The 26,704-nt window shown below is 39.0% G+C and overlaps 1 protein-coding gene across 2 annotated transcripts; it reads left to right on the plus strand.

The window, feature by feature from the left end:
- The first annotated feature begins 5,091 nt into the window (after positions 1–5,091).
- Positions 5,092–25,180, plus strand: LOC149022741 (uncharacterized). 2 transcript variants are annotated; one of them, XM_089150688.1, is made up of 9 exons: positions 5,092–5,243; positions 5,407–5,513; positions 6,393–6,605; positions 6,714–6,905; positions 7,005–7,205; positions 7,303–7,383; positions 20,829–20,961; positions 24,160–24,249; positions 24,400–25,180. In XM_089150688.1, exons 2-9 carry the CDS (start codon positions 5,409–5,411, stop codon positions 24,468–24,470), a joined length of 1,086 nt encoding a protein of 361 aa, XP_089006814.1. In that variant the 5' UTR covers positions 5,092–5,243; positions 5,407–5,408; the 3' UTR covers positions 24,471–25,180. The 2 variants fall into 2 exon arrangements, with proteins under 2 accessions (XP_089006814.1, XP_089006813.1); XM_089150687.1 differs by having other exon boundaries at positions 5,092–5,513; positions 24,400–25,179.
- Positions 25,181–26,704: the final 1,524 nt, after the last annotated feature.

Below are 26,704 nucleotides of genomic sequence, written 5' to 3' on the forward strand. Positions count from 1 at the left end.
GGTTTCGGGCTAAGAAGCACTCACCTCAAATGCAGCCTATTAACAAAATTACGGTTTTGGGCCAGTTTGGGTTTGAGTTACTTAACGGTTTGGGCTAACGGTCTATACTTGGGTTGACTAACGGTTTGGGCTAACAATTTATCGTATGCAAGAAAATGAACAAAAATAAATAGTTGAGCATCCTTCAACAAGAGCCAAAATTTTATGGAAACAAAAATGCTATTGATCAATTTCCATTAAAAAAATGAAAAGTCATTCCATATTGTAGAAATCTCACCCACCTTATAGAAATCAAGAACCTAAATAGTAAGTAGTAAGTAGTAACATAGAAACTACAAACTCATTCTTCACGCTCCACCCGAATAGTTATTTTGAAACAAATCTTCAAGTAAAAAATTCTTTTAAATTCCAACTTGTATTATGATTGATTGTCTTGAAATTGGGTTTTTGTTTTCGTTGATTTTTTTCCAATTCTATGAAATCTTTTTTTTTAGTGGTAATATGATGATTCAAACAATACTTAATGTAAATCTACAAAGCAGGTTATAACGGCTTGTGGTTTGGGTTCGGGTCGGTGCGGGCTTTGTCACCATTAGCCCAAACATAGCCCATTAAAGTTCGGTACGAGCCGGTTTGGGCTATAACGGGCCGGTATGGTTCGATTTTAACAGTTCAGGCTACAAATTAACACCCCTAATTAGGGTCAAAATCAGAGTCAAAATTTGGGATAGAACCAGGGTCAATTAGCGTTTAAATCATAGCCAAAATCAGGATAAAAAATAGGACTAAAATTAGAGTAAAAGCCAAAGCTCAAATTAGGCCTAAAATCAGGGTCAAAATGGGACAAATAATAATCTCAGGTCCGTCTTTAACCCTAATTCAATCAGGAATATTTTGGCCTTGACGCCTTAAGGTAAAAATCTTGAACCCAAGCCGTATTCGGGCTCAGGATAGGACAGGAGCGCGTCAGGGCCAAAATTGCACCCTTACTTTGAGGCATCGATATTCCCGACAAGAGAATTTGGCTCCTAACTTCCCACCAACTTGGCAAGTGATGCTATTATTACTAACACAAATAGAAGAGGTACGGGGTTGTATGGTAACGATTCTGACACACTTATTCTGTGCCATTTGCCCACTTTGGCACAGAAATCAGTAAAATCATGTATGGTAAACCGGTTCAATATTTCCGTGCTGGTTCAGTAAAACTGTGCTGAACCAGGCATTGGGCACAGTTTTTCCTTGTGCTAGAGAAGCTCCAAATTCGAGCTTCTCTGACACAGAAGCAATTCTCTTCTAAAATGCAGGGCACGATACGACCTTTACGGAACTCAGGGTTATCGATGTAAAACCAACTCATCTCTCACAACAGCCCTGATCTGCGAGCATCTCTCTCGTCTCTCTCAACTCTCTGCTCAACGAACTTGATGTCGTCTCTAGTCTCTCGTCTCATTTCGCTCAACTCTCGTCTCTCTCTGGTCTCCCTTCGATTCTCTCTCGTCTCGCTCAACTCTCTCGACACTCTGCTAAAGATCTCTGCAACCAACTCTCTGCTAAAGTCTCATTTTCTGGTTTCGGAAGACAAATCTTCAGTACAACTGAAGGTAGAAAAGCTCCAGCGTTACTGCACTCTCATTCGCCACTTCCGCCGGACTCTACTCTCCGTTGACATTCCACTGCCACCAGGTACCTTCTTCTTCTTCTTCTTTACAAAATGTAGTCCGTAATTATTTTTCCCTTACAATTTTTGAGCAATTGGAACCTGGGGTTTTAAGGATTATGGCTTGTTGTATTTTTCCCTAACAATTTTTGATCAATTGAAACCTAGGGTTTTAATGATTTTGGCTTGTATTTTTCCCTAATAATTTTTGAGCAATTTTGGGCAAATGGAACCTCTTCTGCTGCTTCTTTGTTCTTCTGGCTCGGTTGTGGATTGCTGGTTTCTCCCATTTTTTCAAAAAGTTCTTTCTTCTTCTTCTTTACCAAGACACGGTGTCTATGGAGTCTTACAAAAATTTGCCGAAATGGTTTCGTGGTTTTCTTCTGTCTCTAGTTTTACAACCTAAACGGTCATAAAATCCCTAAATACAAAGAAAGAAAGAGGAAGACAGGTGGTTTAAGAGAGTGATGAACAATAGTCAAATAAGGGATAATGTGGTTGTGTGTTGGAGTAGGTTCATGATGAATCATGTGACCATGTCCCCCAGCATAAGTGCTGGTTATTGGAATTGGGATCTCATCTTCTTGACCTGAAAGATCCATCTCCTTCACCCTATCTCTCTCTCTCTCTGTTCTTTAGTTTGGAGACCAAAAGAAAGAACAAAGGAAGAAGACAATTAGAGGCTTGAATGATTAACAGTGGAACTTGTTTTTGGTCAGGGATTCTTGAGACTTATCTACAGTAATGTTGCCCTTCTTGCTTTCCATTTCTTCCCCCTTGAAAAGACCCACCAGAGAATATAATCAACCACTACGGATTTCCTTTCTCTCTCTCTGGATTCTTCAATTGGTGGTGAGCATGGACTCTCTTCTCACTGTATGCATATACAGTATACACTCAAGTATCTCTAAAACTAATGAAAGAGAATGAGAGAAAGGTAAGGGAGGAAGGGAGTCAACAGATTAGCCAAGCCAACAACTCAAACAGAAATGATGGTGGGGAAGATGATGGAATATCGAGTGAAAACTCAGATATAGAAAGTGGCATGGAGACCATAACAGGAGCAGCACACAGCATGAAATATTTCCTCTGATTGCTACTGGAGTACAGGCCTCAGGGGATTAACAAAGACAGACTTCCTACATCAGCTTCTATCTGCAAAACTTGAACTAAAAGCACACTCTACAGAAAGAAACAGGTATTAAGGAAAAAGAAGTTTAAGAAAGAAGATAGGCTGAATGGAGCAATCGGAATTAATAATGGTGAAGGAGAAGAACAGGGCTGAGAAGAGAAAATAGAATGTCAAGCTTTGAGACCTACCATATGCATATCATTTCTTAATGTCAAGCTATGATGTAAAATAGAATGACTATTCAAATTCTTGTTCTGTTTTACTTTGATTGTTTAAGTTTACTTCATTTTGTTTCAATTTATTCTTACCTTGATGGGTGACCTAAGGTTGAACCTTTAAGCTCATGGTTATTGTCTACCATACTAAAATGAGACATCAGGCACTTGTTATAAGTGCAACATGTCAGGGCATCGGGCCAAAGACTGTACTGATCAAGAAACAAAAGTTCGTCGTATCCGGTAGAACTTTTGATTTTCTTGAAATTTTGTTGTAAAAAGGAAGCTTTTAGGGCTGGTCACTGCAATTCCATTCAGGTACATTGGTGTTACACATGGTAGCAATTTGCATAGCATAATAACTTTTGCAACAGATGATATTTCTTTGAAGCAGTGATCAACTTAAAAGCTTTCTGTGTTGAAATTTCACAAATAAATCATCACTTCCAATATGTGGGATATAAGATTTTGCTGTTTAGGCTTTTAGTAATGCTTCCTTATGCTACCTGGTTACATCTTGTCACAAGGTTTCTCGGCAGAGTTGATCTCACAGCAACCTTTGCTATCTTCAACTGAAGGGGTGGTTGGGATTAAGGTAGCTTGAATGCACAAGTTGCTCCTCTGAACTTCAACCATGTCGTTTCATTCTATAAAGTTAGTCTTAGTTTAGAGTTAATGTTCATCTTTATGTGAATAGATTAGATAGATGTTGGTGTCTGCTACTGAATTTCTGGTTCTGATCTCAAATAGTGTTAGCAAGTTATATTATGGTTTTTTAGCCTAGGTTAAGTATTAAAATGTGTGTTAGTTGTTAATGATCGTTTGTTTATGTCTTATGGAGATGAGTTGCTATCTAAATCTTAAGTGTTGCATGAAAGATGTGGTTTTATCATTTATGATCTATGAAAATTGAAGTGCAACTTAACTGGGTTTGTTGTTGGAAGTCATGGCTATTCTCTACTGTTGGAAGAATAATATTTCTTTTATGATTAGAAATAGGTTCTTTGGTTAACCTTTTGTTTGTCATAGAAGAAAAATATTTATTTTATGGCTATTTTCATAATAGGGATTCTTTTGGATTGATCCAACATGTGTTTTTGTAGATGAGAATCCTTAGCTCAAATGGAAGAGCACCTAGAAAGTTTCTAGGGTATGATGGTTCGATTCCATCAGGATTCATGTTGTTAATTTTGTTTTTGACAAATTATGATTATCTTAAATTGTCGTAGGTAAGTATTATGTGGTTGACTCCGGATACCCGACTTTATCTGGATTCATGACACCATTCAAGGGTACTCGGTATCATTTGCGAGATTTCAGGGAGAGTGTCGAGGGCCTAGGACTGCTATTGAACTTTTCAACCACAGGCACTCTTCAGTAAGGAATGTTATAGAAAGGTGTTTTGGATGCTTAAAGAGCAGGTTCCCAATTTTGAGTAAAATGCGTCACGGGTTGACATTACGTACTCAAGGCCGAATTGTCATTGCTTGTTGTGCTATTCATAACTTCATCCGCGATGAGCAAATTGCGGACAAAAAGTTTGAAGAATTCGGAAACCCGCATTGGATATCTGAAGAAGTAATATCGGATCCCGATATTCCCCCTGATAACACCCAATCAGAAGCAAGACAAATGGAAGAGAAAAAGAAGAAAATTGCAAATGAATTGGCAGCAACGAGCGAGACTCCCATTAATCACTTGAAAACATCAATTATAATCTCACTTGATTTTATGTAAGCACCTATGTATGAATTAAACATGCATGTTTAGTTATTTTTAATGTCTTTTATATTTATCTTTTTAAATATTTTATTAAAAAAATGTACCCATTTTGGCACAGAAGTTGTACATACCATACAAGATTCTGTGCCAAGATGGGCCAAAGAAACGTGTCCATCTGTAGGTTACCATACAAGATTATGGCAATGATTCTGTGCCAAATTTGCCCACTTCAGCACAGAAGCATAAAAAATGGATTATGTGCTGAAGTGGGAATTTTGGCACAGAATGGTTACCATACAACCGTAGTGAATCGTTTCAAGCGAAACGAATTCCATTCTAAATCGAAACAGCTAAAATCAGTTCGGTTCCAGATAAAACCGGCCAATTCCCGATCCGATTAAGATCCTGGTTTAAGCAAAACGAACCTGTTAACGAGCTCTCGAAGGTGAACAGGCGATATTGAAAGCAGTTCCTGGTGAAGACGTGAAGGCTGGTTTCTGAGGTGATTGGTGTGGTGAGCTGAGCCTAGAAGCTAGAAAGTTCTCCTTTTCTCTCCTTTGGGAAACCCTTTGGGGCTTGGACATTCGCTTCAACTTCCAATTCTTATAACTCTTTACAGACCGAATACTGAACTGTCTATTGAGATATTGAAAGCAGTGATAGCATCAGTTTATTAGGAATGGCGCTTTGGATGGAGTCAGGTTCCGAACCCATAACCGATACCGAAAGGACAGATATCGATGCTATCACTGCTCTTAAGGAGTCTGCCGCTCTCGAGCTCAAGGTCTGACATTTCCTTGTTTCTTTTTCTTCTCTGGGTTCTCCAGATTCGCCTCATGAATTTAGAGATAGTTCTTAAAACCTGGCATGTTAATATTTGAATTTCAATTGGCGTCCCTTTTAGTTTCATGGGTTTCATGTATGTTTATAGTGGAGAATATGGAATTGGGAATACCATGATTGTTTGTTGTGAAGCATGGAGGTTCTTTTTTATTCACTTAATTGGTTGATTCAGTCCATGTATTGTCTTGTTTCTTCTCCATGATTGCATTATCTGTGTAGAAGAAATAGCTATACGATTCAAAACCTTTGATTTCCTATATGTAACTATGTTCTTATCTAAACTGCTACAACATAAGAGGAAATTAGTCTTCATACTCATTATAGTGATGGAAAAACACTTCTTTCTTTCTCTTTGTTTTTTTCTTTTGGTGCCAAATTCCTGCTTTACTAAAGGTATTTTTGAGAGGCTTCCCTTTGATGGCTTCCATATGAATTTTTAGAACTGAACTAGGTGAAACCTCTGGAATAATTGCCAAATGATACTGTCTGACACCGAGCTGAATTGTTCCTTCACAAATAATCTGGCATGGTATCTAGTGTCTCGTACAGAGGAGCAACAAATTGCATTTTAGGTGTAGAGCTTTTCAGTTGGCACCAAATCTCTTTGTTCCTTTATCTGTTTATTTTTGTTGGAGGGCTGTTTTTTATTGAAAACTTTCTGGAAAGCTGTTCTCTGCAGCTTGTACTTGATTGGGTGCCAGTATCCTCTAGCAGCATACTTGGTTTATGGTTCACTTAGATGCTTGAGAATCTAGGTAGACCTAAATTTTATTGGCACACTTCTTTCTTTGCTTGTCATCTTAAACCAATGCTGATGCAGGAAGAAGGTAACCGATATGTGAAGATGGGGAAGAAACACTATTCTGCAGCCATGGATTGCTATACTAGAGCAATAAATCAGAAAGCATTAAATAACACTGAGAGTTCAATTCTGTATGCAAACCGTGCCCATGTGAATCTTTTACTTGGAAACTACAGACGTGCCCTTGAAGATGCAGAAGAAGCAATCAAGCTGTGCCCTACAAATGTCAAGGTTGTAAATACATTTGTGGTTGTGTTTCACCCTATTGTGAAGCAATGTCTTTACACTAAAAGGAATCATAATTTTAAAATTCTGAACAAATTAATATGTGTTTATTAGGCACTTTATCGAGCTGCAAAAGCTGCCTTTTCTTTAGATCTGTTGACTGAGGCAAAATCGTTCTGCCAAATCGGACTAGAGCAGTCCCCAAGTAATGATGAGTTGAAAAAGCTGCTGGAGGAAATTGGTTTTCAAAAATCTAAATCTGAACAACATAAGGCTGAAGTATCACAGGCTGTGGCTGCTGCTAAGGTTATATCTTTTATGTCAATGGGTAGCATATTTTCCGATATTTATGAATTTTAACCTCACTGAACCTCCCTCCCCACACTTAAAAAAATGCACTTACAGGATCTTATGTCTGCCTTTGAGAGTAGAAAACTGAAGGTAGGGAAGGCGCTGTATCAAGAACTTACTGGAATACGAAAGCCAGTTCTGGATAAAAATAATATCCTTCACTGGCCAGTCCTCCTCCTTTATGCAGAGGTCATGTCCAGTGACTTTATTGAGGATTTCTGTGAGACAGACATGTTCTCTTCTCATCTTGACATGATATCCTGTCAAATTTGGGAATTCTATATCTTTATCATGCATTTTTTGAATTAAATATTTGATTGCACAAAATCATATCACATCCTTAGCTTCATACATGTTTTCAGAAAGTTCTCCTCCATTATCTTGGGATAAGGAGCACGTTTACACCCGTGATGCTGTTGAGCTGTATTATGAGGTATGCCTGATGTGTGAGTTTGATAAGCAATTTATATATTCTTTCTCTGAATTTTGTCGAGACTCGATTTGATAAAACTATGGTTTAGTAAGATCCCCCCCCCCCCCCCAAAAAAAAAAAACCGCGGGGGGGGGGGGGGGAAGTGCCTCAACTACTTGGTTTGAAAATAAGGGGGACACCATTTTTATCAACTCCCTAGTTAACTTATGCATGACCTCCTAGGTAATTAGGTAATTGACATGGATGGTTATTTGTGTTGATGTCTATCACTTAAAGATATAACGATGTAAACCCAATTTTAGGATTCAGTTTGTGCAAATTTTCCCTAAATTAAGGGCTGCCTAGAATCTTCCAGCAAAGAAAACTAATATTAGAGTTCTTAAGGGTTAGATAGGGGTCTTAGGAGGTTCATCCAGTCTTAGGGTAAAGGAGACTTTTTTTGAACTTAAGCCCTTGCTGTAATGTTGATCCCAGATCTGATCTTAACAGGTGGGGTTTGAAAAATAGGGCCTAGGGTTTGGATAGGGATGGGGCTGTTGGGGTTATTCTGTAATTTCAGACTTAGTACTAATGGGTTTAGGTTTAATTGGGGGTTTCCTACTTGGAGTGGGACTCTTAGGGAAGTCAACTAGGGCTAGGATTTGGAAGGGGCAGTAGAATAGGTGTAGGGGATGCTAATCCTAAGTGGTGTTAGGGTGTGGTTAAGAGTTTATGTTGAACTATGGTTTAGGTCTATAGGTTAAAGATGAATGGCAGAAATTTAATGAAGAAGATAAAGTGCAGAATTTTCAAAAGTATTAGGGTTTTAAGTTTTAGATTTGTTGTAATTTGGAGAGATATTGCTCAAAAGGTAATTGATTCATAGGACCCAATAGGGTATTTATGGTCACAGCCTAGTTAAGTCCCACTTTGAGTGGGAAAAGGAAATAGAGAAAAACTAAAAAACTAACTCTAGACTTATTAGGAAACGCAATCCTATTCTAATTAGAAAACCTCAGTCCATACTTTCAACACTCCCCCTCAAGTTGTTCATAGATATTTATCATGCCTAACTTGCCAATAACCTTGTTGAATACCTTCGTGCTTAAGCTCTTTATGAGCACATCAGTCAACTGCTCGTTTGAAGTAACAAAAGTGATATGAATCAACCCAGCCTCAACATTAGTCTTGTCATGATATACTGGGCTATGAGCTATGTTGATCGCTGACTTAGTATCTGAGTACAACTGTATAGAAACCTACAAATCTGTCCCAACCTCCTGAAGCAACCCTTTCAGCCATAGTACCTCACAAATGCCCTGAACAATTGCCCTAAACTTGGCCTCAATACTGGACCTCGTAACCACTATCTGTTTCTTGCTTCTTCAAGTCACAAGGTTACCTTCCACATACACATAATACCTAGAGGGGGACTTCCTACCGTTTGGACATCCTGCCCAGTCTGCATCTGTATATGCCTTAATCTTCAAATGTCTATGAGGTGAAATTAAAATCCCTTTTCCTGGAGTGGCCTTTAAGTGCCTCAAGATCCGATATACTGCATCCAAGTGTGAGGAGTAGGGATCTATACCGGCTAACAAGACTAACTATAAATGTGATGTCAGGCCTAGTGTGAGATAGATAAATCAACTGTCCCACTAATTTTTTATACCTTGTCTTTTCAATTGGTTCTCCTTCCTTTGCCTTCAAGTGTAGGTTAGGCTCAATAGGAGTCTCAGCAGGCTTACATCCCGGCACCCCAGTTTTTTCAAGAATATCTAATGTATACATCCTCTGAGATAGATATACACCACTGGCAAAATATGCCAACTCCAAACCTAGAAAATATCTAAGTTTTCCCATGTGTTTGACTCAAATTTGGTTCCCAAAAAAGTCTTCAATGCGCTACTGCCTGTGGTCACAATATCATCCACATATACTAAAAGTATATGAGAGTGGGAACCATCTCTTTTAATCAACGAGTGTGGTCTGCATTGCTTTACTTATAGCCATTAGATATCATTACCTTGTGGAACCTTCCAAACCACATTGTTGGAGATTGCTTCAAGCTATGTAAAGCCCTCTTTAGCTTGCACACTTTCCCATCAGTCTCGGTAGTAGAATACCTTGATGGTACATCCATGTGTACCTCCGCTTGGAGTTCTCCATGCAAAAAAGTATTCTTCACATCTAACTGCTGTTTTATTAACTGCACAAAGAATAGTACGAATTGTGTTCATCTTGATAACATGAGCAAATGTCTCTTGGTAGTCAATGCCATAAGTTTGAGTGAAGTCATTGGCCATCAATCTTGCTTTGTACCTATCAACAGTCCCACTTGCTTTGTGCTTCATCACGAACACCCATTTCCACCCAACAGTATGCTTTCCTTTAGGCAAAGTCACTAAGTCCCACGTTTTGTTTTTCTTTAAAGCTTGCATTTCCTCATCCATAGCTTTCTTTCAGTTTGAGTGAGATAATGCCTCTTGTCAAGTGTTATGAACAGAAGTAGAGGACAAAGAGGAAATATAACTTTGAAATTCTGGGGATAGGGACTGATATGAAACATAATTAGAAATAGGATGTTTGGTGCAAGTTCGAGGCTGCTTTTTTAATGCAATTGGTAAGTTCAAAGTAGGATAAAAAGAAGGGTCAAAGACGGACTCACCTGGAGGAACATATTTTTCAGGGCCAGGAACCAAAGATTTTTAGTGGCTTAGTTTAGAAGGGGTCACTCGTTGCTTCCTTTGATAAGTCTTCAGAGATCTAGTCTCTCCCTACACATCATCGACTAGTCATTCCTGTTTGGTCACTCCATCTTCCAAAGGAGGATCATCTGCAAGAATCTCAGGAGAAATATCGAAAGGAGAGATCAACACTTTACCTCTTCACTAAGACTCTCCCCTGAAGAAGTATAGTGGAAAAGTAAGGAATCTGTTCCTAGAACACAACATCCATAGAGACGAGGAAATGACGAGAACTAGGATGATAACACTTATACCCCATCTGTGTAGGAAGATAACCCAAGAAAATGTACTTTCAAGGGTCTAACCTACCATGAATATGTTGGTTTCGGACAAAGGCAACACATCCGAAAACCCTAGGTGGCATGGTAAAGGCTGCTGTCCCTAGAAGAACATCAAGGGGACAACTTTGGGTTAAGACTCGAGAAGGCATTTGGTTATTAAGATATGCTGTAGTAAGAATTGTGTCACCCCATAAACAAAGAGGCACGTGCATGTAAACATAAGGGAATGTGCTTAGCAGATGTTTATTCATTTGTTCGACAACCCTATTTTGAGGTGGAGTGTCGATGCAATTAGTTTGCTAAGTATGAAAGGAATGCTCCACCCAAGTACTCAGTTCCTTTATCTGTACGAAGGATTTTAATTGTCGCCCCAAACTGAGTCCTAACCACATTATGAAAATTTTGAAAACACAAGAAAACGTCACTTTTTTGGTGAAGTAAGCAAACCTGTGGTCCTAGTGCAACAATGAATAAAGGTAACAAACCATCTATGACCAAATAAAGACATGGTCCAAGAAGGAACCCACACATCAAAATGAATGATTGAAAAATGAATTTTACTATAATGATCTGAAATAGGGTAAACATGCCTGGTTTGTTTGGCCAAAATATAGGCCTCACAATAAATATCATTCAAATTACATCTTTTAATCAGATCATGAAATAACTTGGACAAAATATGTAAAGGAACATGGCTAAGATGATGATGCCACTGCAATAAGGTAAAATGTGCAAGAGAGGTGGAACTAGAGGTTGCAAAAAGAGTTGATGGGGCCCCGTCCAACAAGTAGAGGCCCCCATTCTGTCTAACACTGTCAATTGTATGTTTCGTTTCCAAGTCCTGAAATACACAATAAGAAGGAAAAAATGTTATTTTGCAGTTCATATCATCATGAGTAAGGCTGCTAATAAATGAAAGATTAGCCGAAAACTTAGGAACATGCTAGACATTAGATAGGGTAAAAGAAGGCAAACAGATAATGGATCCCTTCCCAGAGATAGGTGAGAGAGACCCATCAGCCATTCAAACTTCTTGAGCAAAAGGAACAGGCGAATAAGTATGGAACAGAGTAGACAAGCCTGTCATATAGTCGGTTGCCTTAGAGTCGATTATCCAGGAGGGATAAATCAAATTGACATTGTGACAACCAAAAATACTCTGAGGGAATTGTGAATCAGCGGAGAGGGAACAATTGCGAAGCTACACTCACACTTTGGAAGTCGGTATTGGAGAAGATGAGTCAAGTCCGGACATTAACCCGACAAAGGTGTTGGAGCTCATCTGAGGAAAGAGGTGCTGAAGTACTTAGGGTGTCAAAACTGGCTTGATTTGCAGATGTTTGATTGCTGCCCCTATTTTCATTCCTACCTCTTCTACGGGAATTCGCTAGACGTCTGTGCAACTTCTAACACTTGTCTTTTATGTGATGCTCTTTTCCATAATACTCACCCTTTACTTAAGGGCTAAAATCTCTAGAACTAGATTTATTATTGCCAGAACCAGCCACTAATGAAGTTCTCTCAGATGTTTGAGTGTGTACCATAGCTTTCCGTCGACTGTCCTTTATATCTACCATGGCATAGGCTTGATTAAAATAATGAAAAGGCTCTTTAGAAAGGATCTGTGCGCGAATTTGATCAAATTTTATATTCAATCCTACCAAAAAATCATAAACTCTTTGCTTGTCTTCCCATTGTTGGTAGGTAATAGCATCTTCAACATTCTTCGGTGTAAACTTCACATAGAAATCTAAAGTCTGGTAATATCCCAGAAGAGTGTTATAGTACTGAGAAGAGTAAGGTCTTTCTACTGCAACTGATTGATTTTTCATTTAATTTCAAAGCACTGTGCATCATTGCCTACTTTAGAGTATGTGTTCTTAGCAACTTTCCAAATAGTTCCCGCATTAGGAAGGGGGAGATAATTCTCTGCTATGTTTGATTTAATACAACTAATGAGAAAATCCATAACCAAGCATTCATCTTTGTACCATTTGGAAAGTTACAGACCAGGTGTAGAAGGTTTAGTAGAAGTCCCATCAAGATGGCCAGGTTGACCATGAGCACCAACAACAAAGGAAATTAAATGAGACCATCTAAGATAATTTGTTCCATTGAGTTTCACAGTAGTCATTTGAAGTGGAGAAAACTCACAATCCCTATGAATGGAAGACAAGGGAGACTCTTTAGATGTACCAGATAAAAAAGATGTGGGATCAACCATCATAGGAAGAAATCACTCAAATTTACAACAGCTCCCTAGAACCATTCAAATTTACCAACAGAGCCCTAAAACTATTTGAATTTACACGGAAGCCCTTGATAATATCTGAATTTACAACCAGTTACCCAAAACTATTTGAATGCACACAAAAGTCCTTGCTAATATCTGAATTTACAAAAAGATCCTTGGAACTATTTGAATTTGCCAAAACAACCCCCTTGACTTATTCGAATTTGCAAAAATAGCCCCTGGAACTAGACCTGTAAATGGATCATATTCGGCTCGGATACACCAGTATCCGAATCCGAATCCAAATTAGGCAAAAAATTAGAGAAGGCATCTGAATTCAAATCCGAAACTTTATCGGATATCCAATAATAATCCAATCTGATGAACTATCTGATTATTGATTGATAATTGTCACTTTTTTATATTTTTTATTATAAATTTCTAATTTCCGATTACCAAATACCGGTTTCCGAATTCGATTACCAGTATCCGAATCCGATTATCATCCAATTTTTAAGGAAGAAATGTTAAATACTTTACTCTATCCGGATATTATCCGATCCGATAAACAATTATCCGAATCCGAATCTGGTTGCTTAGCGGACGGATGTGGATATTTTCCGGTAAGAAAAATTCCGGATACGGATACCCTTAAATGAATACGAATGCGAATTCGGAAGCGGATTTCGGAAGCGGATTTCGGGTATCCATTTATAGGTCTACTTGGAACTATTCAAATTTACAAAACAAGCCCTGTGAACTCATAAAATCATAGGTGCTACTTGCGATGCACCTAGAGCCATTCTTAAGAATTGTTGAAGGCTCGAAAGACATCTGGAGGGTTTGAATATGATAGGCGGCGGGTTTAGAAGGTTATTTGGGTGAAAAAAGGTTTTTAACCACTGTCGTAGGCTGAAGGACAAACAAAGAATATTTTCTATTTTAGTTTTTGGAGTTAATATCATCCTTGAGGAGTTGCAAGAAGTAGACAACACTCCTAGGAATGCCCGTGGGTAGGTTGGGAACTAAAAAGGCAGGCAATGGCCCTAGGAGAGTCAGAAAGTTGCAGCGACTCTTCTAGGGTCAATCGCTGGGTTTAAAATAAAGGTACTGAAGTTCGACTGGGTGGAATGGTTGTACAAGGGTATGTGATGGTGTTTATGGGTGAATAAGATCTGTTGGAGGGGTTGATAGAGATAGGAATGGAGTTATAGAGGTGAGAGATGGTAGCTGAAGCTATTCTAGTTTTTTGAAACCTGTGATGGCCTTGCAATGGGGTGTTGGTGCCTCAAGTCGAACATGGCTCTAATACTATGTTGTAATTTGGAGAGCTATTGCTCAAATGGTAATTGATTCATAGGCCTCAATAGGGTATTTATAGTTACAATCTAGTTAAGTCCCACTCTGAGTGGGGAAAGTAAATAGAAAAAATCTAAAAAACTAACTAGAATTACTAGGAAATGGAATCCTATTCTAATTAGAAAACCTCTGTCCATACTTTCAACAAGATGGAATCAATAGTAGGAATGAGATGAGCTGTGACATGTGATCGAATTAGGAGGGAAAGGGGAGGCAAGGGGGGGGGGGGGGATTAGGGACCTAATAGGGGAGGGATGCTACTACTGCCACAGGGAAAAAGAGATAAAGAGGGAGATCCAAATGGATTGGAAAAGGGGGGTGGGGTTGTTGCAGGGTAAGGAAGGGGTAGGGGATGGCCTAGGGGATAGCGCAGGGGTGGTGGAAGGGTGCAGGAGTGTTGTGGGGATGGGGCAGGCTGCTGCCAAGTCTTGGCAGCAAATGGGGAGGGGGAATAGCGCTCCACAGGGACAGGGGAAGGGGCTGGGATTGTTTTACTTGCTTGGATGCCTGAAGAACGCTTGCTGGAAATTTTGAATGGTGATGAATATTGAAGATTTAATAAAATCGGTTGAGATGCCCTCAACTGGAACCCGATCCTCAACTCAATAACTTTTCATTCAATATTCAGACTTAACTTACAAAGAAAGAGCAGACCGTAATTTATAGCCCACTAAAAGGCTCTGACACTAAGTGGGGTTCCTTTATACATTGGGATCCAACCACGTAATCTCAACCATTGAAATAAAACCAAAACATCTAAGGGTCCTTAATGGATACATGCTGAAATAAAAGTCTAAATAACTTAAAGACTCTACTGAGCACATGCTAAATTCTTATTTAATTAAAACTCTAATTGTCACATGTGCTAAAAGTTTTTTTTTTTGGGGATAACTACATGTGCTAGAGTTTTAAGGAACTAAGGACTCAACTTCTAACTCAACTGCCCACTTAAAACAAACTCCCTTAACCAAATTGGACTCTAGAATTAAACTGGAATTAAATTTCAGCAACTTATTAGGGCTGAAAATGCCCAAAATACACCCTCCCAGGGGATTCAGCCGGCCTTAGGAAGCTTCAAAGCCATTTTGTGGTCCTTTTTTGGAGGATTTGGCCAAGGGTTAACAATGCGTTCACATCAGTTCTCCTCCTCTTGAAGACATTCATCCTCGATGAATGGTTGATCTCTGCTGGAACTTTGGGTGTTGTTGAGATTGTCTTTACGCTGGGCCTCTGTGGAGCTCTATTGGACTAGGTCATCATGATTGGTTGGATCTGATTAGGACTTTGTTGACTGGTGTGCATGGCTTGTCTCTTCTTGGCATCTTCACCTATATTCAAGGGTAGGAGTATGATCTTCTGTCCTTCATGCTCGAAGATGCACTTGTTCTCTCAGCAAGTGATAGTTGCATCTTTATCATAGAGCCATAGCTTACCTAGGCTGATGTCAGCCATCTTCATGGGGATGGTATTGCACCAGATTTCATTAGAATAGGAGTGTGTAGTGACTAGGATGAGGCATTTTGTAACCATGTCCAACCTGGAATTATTAAGTGGAGCTACTTTGTAGGGTTTGGGATGGTTCTCTGGTGTGCGTTCTGTCTTCTGTTTGAAATTTTCTGTCATTGCATTCACCTACTGCCAGTGTCCATGATGGCTAGTGCAATGAGTCCTCGTGCTCTAAGTCTTGTATGGATGATAGAGTTCTTCTTTTAGTCTTCTTGAGTGGTAGTTTCTAGGATTTTAAAAACCAGATTGAGCTAGGTTTTTGGATCAACCTTATGTGCACTGTCCTCTACCTCCTCAAACTCTAGTGTTGGACATCTATGGGCCTCTTCAAAAGTTGGATTTGTCTGGGGTACCTCTAGGACTGCAAGTCCTCCTCTTAGGACAATCTTTAGCGAAGTGCCCTCTTTCATGGCAATTAAAACACTCACCATGATTATTGCTGAAGATGGGCCCATGATTTTTTATTCTAATAGGATTTGTTACCTTAGGTTACAACTTTAGTGGCCTGTAGGATTTGGTGGTGGGTGTCTCTCCTGTAATCTTGACTGCCTTGCTTCTTTTGGGCCAAGAGGGACTCTACATGGAGGGCTTTATCGAATGGGTCTCTTAGATGTACTCTATAACTCCCAAGGTTAACTAGATGACTTTAGACCAAGTTTGAATCGGGTCATGGTCTGGTGCTTGCTTTCTTTGGTGCCTGTTCTGGAAGCTAGGGGATCAAACTGCTCGATGTAGTCAACAACAAACATCGTACCTTGCTTGAGCATATGGAACTATTTTGCTTTGGAAGGTACTAATTCGTAAGTTCTTTCCGCATCCAGTGCGATGTAGTGTGTTCTCAGCCTTCGTAATAGAGTTCCACTTATCTCTGGCGGCTCCAACAAGCTTGGTCTTGGCTAGCCACATTTTTCTATCCTCAGAAAGATTGTACCAATGCCAGTAATCATCTAGGGCTGCCCTCTAGTAATGGAAAACTTGTGGATCAAGAGATCCCTTGAACTCCTTCAGTTTTAACTTTGTGATGCATCCAGCCCCCAGGCAGCCTCAAAAGAGCCTGGAAGGGGTCCAAGTCCATCTGAAATAGGGCCCAAACAAAGGGGGGCTGAATCTAACCAGGGGCAAAATGGTCATTTTCTCCCCTAGAATCGAGTCTATTTAGTCGTGTTAGTTCAGAATTATTTCTGATTTTTGGTTTTATTTCCTAAATTGGAGTCTTAGTTATTTCAGTGTTGTTTCCTTTTATTAAGAGTCTTTTGAGTTGTAAATTAGGAAAGAGTTATTTCCTAATAAGAAATCCTAATTTTTAGGGGCTAGTCTAGTAAGTTTGGATTGCTTAGCAACCAAGTTTCCTTATTTGAGTCCAAGTCCTTTGTCTTAGGCTATAAATTGCCTTTCTAGTGTAAGCTATTTTCAGATTTGGTGGATTGAATGAATTGAGTTTTGAGAATAGACTAGTGCAGTCATGGGATCCCCGGGAGGGTGACCTGCGGCTGGGTTTGAAGTTCTTATCTTTTTCAATTATGAGATTTCAGCATATTTTTCAAGCATTCTCCTGCAACTCCAAGCAAGCATCCATTCAGAAGTTAGTTCGAATCATCCCCAACATCCTCAGCCCTTACCCTTAGTTTCAGCCCCACCCTAGCCCTACCAAAGCAGCTGCAGGCCTTCTTCTTCTTCCCCCCGTTTTCAGTCATATCCCCACTAGGATTCCCTCAACCCCAGCCCTGAAACCACCCATTATACCTTCATTAGGACCACCCAAGCCTATAGAAACTATTCATAATCTTAAAACTCTCAAAGCAGCCCTAATTTTGATCTTCAGAATTTCTGCACTTTGTCTTCTTCCTTGAGAAGAGTTGCAGAATTTTTGAAGTTTCCAAGAAAACCCTAACCTTTCCAAACTTAATTCCCTTTCTCTAAAACAGTTTCTAACTTAGTAGTATTACTAATAAAGAATTATAGAAACAGCAACCCTAGCCCCTTCCCAACCCTAGCTGAAACCCTAGATTTCAAAATTCAAATTTGACACTTAAAAACCACCAAACTTCAGTTCTATTTACCCATTTCTAACCAACAACTGAAGCCTCGAGAAACCCTAGATGAGTGCTGGTTCCATTCTAGGATATCCTAATTATCTAACCCAAAACCTGGGTTTACATCACTTTACTTTGCTTTAGTTTGCGCCTCTACTTTGTTTTTAGCCTCCATTGAAGTAGGCTCTCAAGTACTTGTCTAGTGATGGTTGTCCTGCTTGTGTCCTCCTTTGTTGCCCAGCATTGTTTCTCATAATGCTTAAAAACATGGTTTTCATACTTGGTTCCTTAGTGTGGCCATTTTTGTCTCTGGATTGCCTAGGGTGATGGGGATTTGGTTCATATTGTCTATACCTTCTTGCACCACTTTCTCCTTCTCATGGTTCACATGCACTTGTGAGTTCAGTCTAGGTGCTGGTGGTGGTGTCTGTATGGGATTTCCAGTTCTGTCCTGTTCTAGATTGGTAACCTATGCATTCATCCTATCATCTGTGTATTTTTTTTGGGTTCAACTATCATCTGTGTACGTATCTCTTGTTAGGCTTTCAAAAGTTGCTTGAACTGCGTATTGATGCCTGGCTCATCTATGATGACTCTAGTGTTTGCTGGCAACTACAACTTTGATACCAATTGATGTAAACCCAGTTTTAGGGCTAGGTTTTGTGTGGATTGTCCCTAAAATTGAGGTCTGCCCAGAATATTCCAGCAGAGAGAACTAATATTATAGGGTGGTAAGGGTGGGTTTCAGTGTTCTCAAGGGTTAGAGAGGGATCTTAGACGGTTCGGCTAGGGTTTGGGTAAAAGGGGAGAGGTTTTCTTGAACTTGAACCCTTCCTGTGTTGTTGATTTCAGATTTGATCTTAACTGGTGGGGTCTGGAAAATAGGGCCTAGGGTTTCAGTTAGCAGAGGGATGGGGTCGTAGGTGTTATTTTGTAATTTCATACTTAGTAGTTAGTACTAATGGGTTTAGGTTTAGTTGAGGTTTCCTACTTGGGTGGGACTCTTAGGGAAGTCAACTAGGGTTAGTATTTGGAAGGGGAAGTAGAATAGGTTTAGGAAATGGTAGTCCTGAGTGATGCTTAAGAATTTATATTGAACTAGTGTTTAGGTTTAGAGGTTGAAGATGAGTTGCAGAAACTTAATGAAGAAGATGAAGTGCAGAACTTTCAGAAGTATTAGGGTTTTAGGTTTCAGATGGAATTAAGAGTAGGAATGGGATGAGGGTTGCTATGCGATCCAATTAGGAGGGAAAGGGGAGGCAGGGGGGTGATTGGGGACCTAATAGGGGAGGGATCTTACTGATGCTGCAGGGAAGAAGAGACAGGCCGAATGGGTTGGAGAAGGGAGGGGGTTTCGGCATGTCGCAGTGTAGGGAAGGGGTAGGGGAGGGCCTAGGGTATATCGCTGAGGGGTGGGGGTGTGGGGGAAGGGTGTAGCATTGTCATGGGGGTGGGCGCAGGCTGCTGCCAGGTCTCAGCAGAAAAGGACAAGGAATAGGGCTGCAAAGGGGCAGGGGAGGGGCTGTGAGTGAAGGGGCAGGGGGTGGGGCAGTCTTGCGTGCGTAGGGTAGAGAGTGGAAGGGGCTGGGATTGTTTTATTTACTTGGATGCCTGAAGAACCCTTGCTGGAAAATTTGAATGGTGCTGAATATTGAAGAAAAACTTTACTGAATTCCACCAAGGCCCCCTTAACAGGAACTCCTGCTGAACTAAATAACTTTTCATTCAATTATTGGACTTGACTTGCAAAGAAAAAATAGGCCTTAATTTATAGCCCATTAAAAATCTCTTAACCCTAAGTGGGATTCCTTCATAGATTAGGATCTCACCACATAATCTCAAGTCTCAACCGTTGAAATAAAATCAAAACACCTGAGGGTCCCTAACAAAAATGTGCTGAAATAAAAGTTTAAATAACTTAAAACTCTAATAAGCACATGCTAAATTCTTATTCAATTAAAACTCTAATTGTCACATGTGTTAGAGTTTTAAGGAACTAAGTGCTAGAGTTGTAAGGAACTAAGGACTCGACTTCTAACTCAACTACCCACTCAAAACAAACTTCCTAACCGTTGGGGCTCTATAATTACTGGAATTGAATTCCAGCAACTAAGGGCTCCGAGTGCCCAAAATACCTCCTAGAGGGTTCGGCCAGCCTAGTGAGGCTTCTTAGAGCCATTTGTGGACCCCACTTAGGGTTTTTGCCAAGGTCAGAATCGTGTTCACATCATATAATGCCTGGATTTTGCTTCTATTGATGTTCAATCTTGATAAGTTATGTGAGCTTGACCAACTAAGGAGAGTGCTCACGTCAGGAGGAAGTTTCAATTGATTTTCATGTCTAGGCACTTAATTTATTATTGAAAGGATTGATGGTATATTTTGTTCAACCTTAACAGTACTTTGGTTTCCCCCACCCCCCCGAAAAAAGAAAAAAAAAAAAAAAAAAAAAAAAAACACCTTTTAGGTAGTTTATTCTTTCATTATATGCCTTCTATTGTCATGGTGCATTTATCGAGGACACTTTTTCTGATATGACACTAAAAGCACTTTTGCTTTACATCAGATCAATTGGTCTTCTTCGAGAGGATAGGCCATTTTATGATTGTATAAGCTATTTTTGAATAGTGAAGGATAAAATTTAACCAGAAAATAATGGAAAAGACTTCCTTTTTGTAGGCAGTTACAAGGTTTGAAAAAACCAGTCTACATAGCAGTAGATCCTCGTAAATGGTTCTTTTATACTTTAAAGTGATCCCCAATACGTGAATCGACCCTTACCACCTTCGCTTCTTCATTTTAGGGTTCCTCTGAAAATTGTTTTGGGGTGAACCTTCAAATATGTGCATTGGTCAAGGTTTTGGGCATCTCTTCGCCTTCCACTGTGTCTAAGAGTTCCCTTAGAAGTGACATGGTAAACTATTTTTGACTGGCATTATGCCCACCAGTTTGGTTTGTCGTATAGGACTCATGGAGGACTCATGAAGTTGGGTTGTCTCACTCATGGTAGTTAGTCCTTATCGTGAGAGAGCTCTATTCTTAGTTTTTGGTGGACGTGTTTAGGTTGCTTTCCTTTTCTAGTAGTTTCTATGTTTCAGTTTCCTAGTCTGATTGTAATTTTATGGCTTATTATAAATAAAAGACTCTGCCATCAATAGAACACACTCAATTTGTCGCTGTGTTGGGGCACTTTTCCTCTGCCATCTTTCTCTTGGTCTGTTGCTTCTTCATAGTTTTAAAATTCTATCATGAGTTTGACTTCTCATACCATGTAAATACCAAACCCTCTTAATGTTTGATTCATCAGGTAGATTCAAGAGTTCCTCTGACAAAGAATAAGGTTCTTCGATATCTCTTGGAGGGAACTGCAGGTGCTCTTGTCGAAGGAATCTTTGACGAAGAGAATGAAGAACAAGAATCAAAATGTGGTGCATCTTCAGGTGACACTTCTTACCGAGCCTTAACTTACACACCCAATTGACAACAACTGCATGATTATCTTTCACCTTCCATATATTTTGAGAACAATGACATGGATGTTTCAGTATAACTTGGAGATTGTGCAAGCTTTTCCTTTGGGTGTGGGGAGGCGGGGAGACTGATTTAGTGATACACATGCCCCTCTCCTCACCCTCCCCCTTTTTTCGGGGGAGTAGAGGAAAATTCTATTGAGATGACCATCACTGCTCTTGAGTCCCTATATATCGCTCAGTAGAATTAACGTCCATGTCAAGAAACATTTTGTTATTTTCTATGTGAACTATTGGTGTTTCACAAGAGCAGAGAATGACTTGATAAAAAGGCCACACCCAGCACACAAAACTCCCATGTTTAGCAGGGTTTGGGAGGATCAAATACAGTCTTACCCCTGCTTATAGAGAGGCTATTTCCACTTTAACCCATGGCTAAACATTCAGCAATGGAGCACTTGACCAAGGTGCCAAGCGCGGTTTTCTATTCATATTCGTAATCTTAGAACCGTATCTTGTATCTTGTATGATGTATTATTATTATTATTATTATTTTGACTAGGACATGTCTAGGATTTGGGCTCACTTGAACACCACTGGCAGAGCATTCTTTTGCTTGGGTTAGATAAGGGTTTTGGCAAGTCAACAAGATCTCTTAATTCATCAAAAGAGGCAATATCCACTTGCTAAAACAGCTAAAGATAACCATCGCTGCTCATGTTAACCATTGAACCCCTATCTCCAGCAAAAAGAAAATCCTAGATATAATGACAGGAACAAAAGCCCCAAACCTAAAATGAAAAATCCTACTGCTGCTATCATTCTTCTGCCACAATTTCCAAGAACAGACAAAAAGATGATAAGAATGAAATAATTCAATAAGAACGACAGTTATGGCCGAACCCGGTACATCTAACTTGAAACTGATATACATTTGGCATGGTAAGCCACTCAAGTTAGGGTAATGATTAGGTGGGGTTAGCATGGGATCCTCAACTTTCTGGCTCTGGTTTGGGTTGGCCCTGATCCACTGCATCGAGGTTGTTTCGCTCTGATATGGATGCACTTGACTGTCATCTCATCTTTCTGTTCCCAGGAAACTATATTCTCCTAATTGAAACACAAACTACTCTTTATATGCTTACAAGGTTTTTAAGCTTTAACATTAGATGCAGCCTTCTAAAAGTTCAATAGAACCTTTTGTACTGTACCTGCCAAATGTGGGTGAAATTGCAAAAGAATAGGCCCAGTTGGGTTCTCTGATGAATGGTACAATAGTGAATGATGTAGCCCTAGATTAAGTAGGCTCAACTAGGGGCCAGTCTTCCAGGATTTCAATTCAGAAGGTTGGGATTTTAGAGTTGTAGGGTTTTAGGGTCTTGGATATACTCAAGAATATAGGTCATTGATGTGAAGACAGCTTGGACCCTTGGTCAAAACCCTAAGTGGGGTCCACAAGAAGGCTCTAAAAGCTCCCCTAGGCTGGCCAAGTAGTTTCTTTAGGAAATTGGTTTTGAGTTAGTTATTGAGTCTTTGGTTGTTTTAAACTCTAGCACATGTGGCAATTGGAGTTTTAGTTAAAATAGAATTTAAGCATGTGCTTATTAAAGTTAAAGTTCTATTTCAGCATGTGTCCATTAAGGACATTTAGATGTTCAGATTTTATTTCAATGGTCAAGATTTTGTGATGGGATTTTAATCTATATTGGAATCCCACTTAGAGTCTAGCTTTTTTTTATTAGGCTATAAATAGCCAATTCTTTCTTTGTAATTTCTCAAGTCTAATTGAATAAAATTAAGAGCAAATTTCAAATTTCTCAAGTCTAATTGGATTAGTGTTTTTATTCTGAGGTTTATTCTTTTTTGGGTTGGCCCTGTTTCCTGTTATCCATCCATTCTCTCTTAAATGTTGTATCATTTTCTCCTCCATTAAGTGACATTGACTGATTCTTTGGGGGCTGTTTTGGATGTTGAACACGATGAAACCACAAAGAATCAAATTAATTAATCTACAACTAGAGGAAAAAAAGAGGTTAGAAAACTAAAATTTCATTCCTTAGATTAAGGTTTTGATTTTTTTTTTCTTTTGAATTTTTTTGTAACCTTGTCGTAGCGCAAGGCAAGGAGAAAATCCTCTATCCTTCTTCAAAAATCCTCTCTTTTAGGGTGAAACGTACAAACACAACCATAGGAAGATGAGAATGGAAGTGACGTTGAGGAGAACGACGACTTCGAAGTTGACCGAGACGTGCCTTTGTTCTTGTACATTTAGGGTTTTGTTTGATCAGTGAAGATGTGGGTTTATATTTTGTAAATTTAAAAAGCTTAGGGGTGAATAATTGTAATTATAAGAACTTCTTAAATTTAAAAACTGAAGGAATAAATCCTAACCCATTGATTATGTTGTTGGACACGTGTCATATTATTATGCCTATGTGGACAATATCGGTGCAAATGCGAACAAAAATCCCCAAGACCCAATGTCTCACAAATACTATAATTTTGGAGCAAATTGCACCGGCACCCCAAAATGGAGGCCTTAAAGGAGTAACACCCCACTTTATGTTTGAAAAACACAGACGCCCCAAAATTGGATTTTTGTTGAACACATTAGTCCAATTTGGCGTAATTTAATTACATTAGTGGTAATTGATTTAGGGTTTCAATGTCTATTTTTCTTTATGAAAACTTTATTTTATGCTGGCAAGCCTTGGCACAATGGTTTAGTTACATATTACAACATTTTTGGTTGTCAGTTCTAAACTTGAAAACATCATCTCCTGTGAAGCAGGGGAAAGACTGCATACATTTTCCCTGCAGCGGGAGTCATGCTCTGGGATTCTGCTCCCTTCCCTCCTCCCCAACCCCCTCCCCCTTTTTTTTAATGATGCTCATTTTGGCAGTCCCAACAACAGTTCATTATTGTAATCAACTTTCTTACATGGCTGCAATGCCATGCCATTAGTCGGTGGGTATGTATGTGTGTATTTCATTGCAACTGTTAATTTTCAGTCTTTGCATGATCATCTGCTGCGGAGGCCCCCAATTTTATTTTATTTTTTAATTTGATTTTCTTTTATTTATTTGTATTTTTTGAAGCTGGTTGTTTTGTATAAGATTTGAAGTGCTGTAATGTTTAACTAGTTAGTATACAATGCAATTCCTCAGGTAAAGGCCATAAATGGGTCAAGGTAGAAGAAAGAAAAACACTTCACAGTGTCCTAATGCAACCAGATTTCATTATCCCAGGAATCCCAGGTTTGTGTTTCCTGCCAAATTAACCGTTCATTGTCATGCTGAACATTCCTTGCTATTCGTCATTCCACTACCCATAATTTACTTGCTGTTCTACCTGTACATGTACTAGTGGTAATTTCATTAGTTATGTCTTTTTTGTCAATATTACAGTATTCTATGTTGTTTCAAGACGCTCCAACTTCTATCGGAAGTTCAAATCTGGGAACTGGACTTTACCATGATTTTATAGGAGCAGCAGCACAAGTGCAATCGACATGGCTTCATCATGTGAGTTGCAATCTCAGATTCATTAATTGTTGGTCTCAAAATGGTCCCCAATAATATCTAAGTTTCCCATGTTAACTGGATGGATGTAAACGAATTTACCATGTAAGCAAGAGAGTGATGAAAGTATCAGACAACAGAGCTTGCTCAACAAATATTGGTGCATACTGGAGATACTGAGCTTTTGATGGAATTTTTTTTCCTTCCATTGACCAGGCATTCGTTCTGTAATATCTTAATGTATCATATTGTCTTTAATTATCTATCGACAGCGAGTTTGGGAAAATCGAAATCAGGTATCCGTTGGCCTCCTGGCAGCTGCAGCTTGATTATTAAGATGTATTAAGATGCGAGTGCAACCTCTGTAATGAAGATGAAGCCATCCCATGATGGTAGATTTAGTTTCACTTCCACTGCATCTCTTCGACATTCAAAAGATGTTTTCCCAAGTTTTGAAGTCTGACATATGATTGATATAAACTTGTGAATTTTCTGTCCAGGATCAATATGATCTTATTATCATTGTTTCGTTTTTGGGGTAAGATCTTATTGTCATTTCACAGGGCACAAATTTGAGACAAATTTTGAATTCTTCCCCCACAAGGTTGCTTAATTTTTTATCCAGAGAACCCTATTTTTTTTTAGCAGTTGTGAAAAGTAATAAATGAGACGGGCTCAACCTTTTATTGTCAACCAGATGTACCCAATCCATGTTTAAATAAGGACCTGTTTGCAACGAAGGGTGAAACCATACTTGAGTCGGATCTAATCTTAATTAAGGAAAGATTTTTGAGGCGTATGAGTATTATGGAAGTCGTTGCTTGTTCAGCAAATTCCCGATATTGGTACTTTAAAATTTGATTAAGTTTATACTCTCGTTGAAACTTTTTAATATTACTAATGTTCTATAACAAAAGAGTATACAAAAAGATTCTGCGCGGTTAATATGTGGGTCCCAGGTTCCGCGTACCGTGCTGCTGCTGCTCTGGCGCACCACTACAGTGTCCAAGACTCCACAAGGAAGCAAATACCACGTAAGCATAATTAAAACATTTTTCTTAAATAGAATTAAGTTTTTTTTTTTTTTTTTTTCCCTTCGTTCTTTGCCAAACTAATATTAAGTGAATGACTGGTTAATTTCCACTGACGTATTTCTGCCACGTATATAGCAAACAGTGCACGTTACGCGCATTAGAATCTCCAGATTTTTTTCTCACTAAAACTCTAACACATGGACGATTATAATAAATAAAAAAGAAAAAAAGAAAAAAACACATGGAATGATAATTTTAAAAATTCAATCCACGAATTGGGAACAAGCACCATTGTTCAAGTTAGGATGGAATATATTCCATTTGATTTAGAATTTGAATGAAACCCAAGGTTAATTTTCATTGCTTATTTGTAATAGAAAGGAATCCAACAAGTTGTAATATGTAAGTGTTTAAATAATGTCTTTATACATGGATGTCCAAATACATTAAATTCCACTTAGAACATAGTGAATTCTGTGGACTATCTTGGACGTCCTTGTATAGGGAGGTGATCTTGGCTCTTTGGTTGTGAAACTTAGTGCTTGGCCAAGAAATCTTAACATTGAGCATATCTGTGGAAGCAAAAGAACAAAGTCAAGTCATAACAAATATATTTGTCATGTTATGGATAATTTTTGAGAATATCTGTGTAATATAGTGTACGTGGGTCGCTCATTGATATCAGCCCCTTTCCTCACGGGGTAATTACACCCATCACTTTGGATACCACATTTCCTATCTTCACAGGATTCAAATATTATAATGTAAGCAATTGTCAAATGAATGAGATCCTCTGCGCCCAGCTCTTTGTGTATCCATCCATCCAACTACTAGATAGACGACATCTAAATGCACAAAGAGTTGAACCATTGGATATTTTAAATCATGTTATGGATTTGATGCTCAAACTCTTTGTCCATCTAGCGGTTGGACGAACTGGGCTCACAACAAGCTGGAGGTAGAGGATCTATGTGCCTAGTCAAAACCAATAACTATTACAAATTCGTCATTTTATGGATGCCACTCAAGCTTCTATGTGGAATAAGACTACAAATATCTATATGTAAAAGAAAGCATTGGTGGGCCATTCTAATGCTTTCTATTTAATGGGACTTGAATAATCAAAGAATGCCTTGCTAGGCCACTCCAAACTCTTT

Source organism: Hakea prostrata, chromosome 3 (assembly GCF_041222555.1).
Source record: "Hakea prostrata isolate BN-2017 chromosome 3, UWA_Hpros_2, whole genome shotgun sequence".
Taxonomy (NCBI): Eukaryota; Viridiplantae; Streptophyta; class Magnoliopsida; order Proteales; family Proteaceae; genus Hakea; species Hakea prostrata.

Excerpts from the sequence above, each read along its gene's own strand:
- LOC149022741 (XM_089150688.1), top strand. The coding sequence starts at position 5,409 with ATGGCGCTTTGGATGGAGTCAGGTTCCGAACCCATAACCGATACCGAA. Across the intron at positions 6,606-6,713 it reads TGTGCCCTACAAATGTCAAG|GCACTTTATCGAGCTGCAAA; the intron begins GTTGTAAATACA and ends TGTGTTTATTAG. Across the intron at positions 20,962-24,159 it reads AAAATGTGGTGCATCTTCAG|GTAAAGGCCATAAATGGGTC; the intron begins GTGACACTTCTT and ends GCAATTCCTCAG.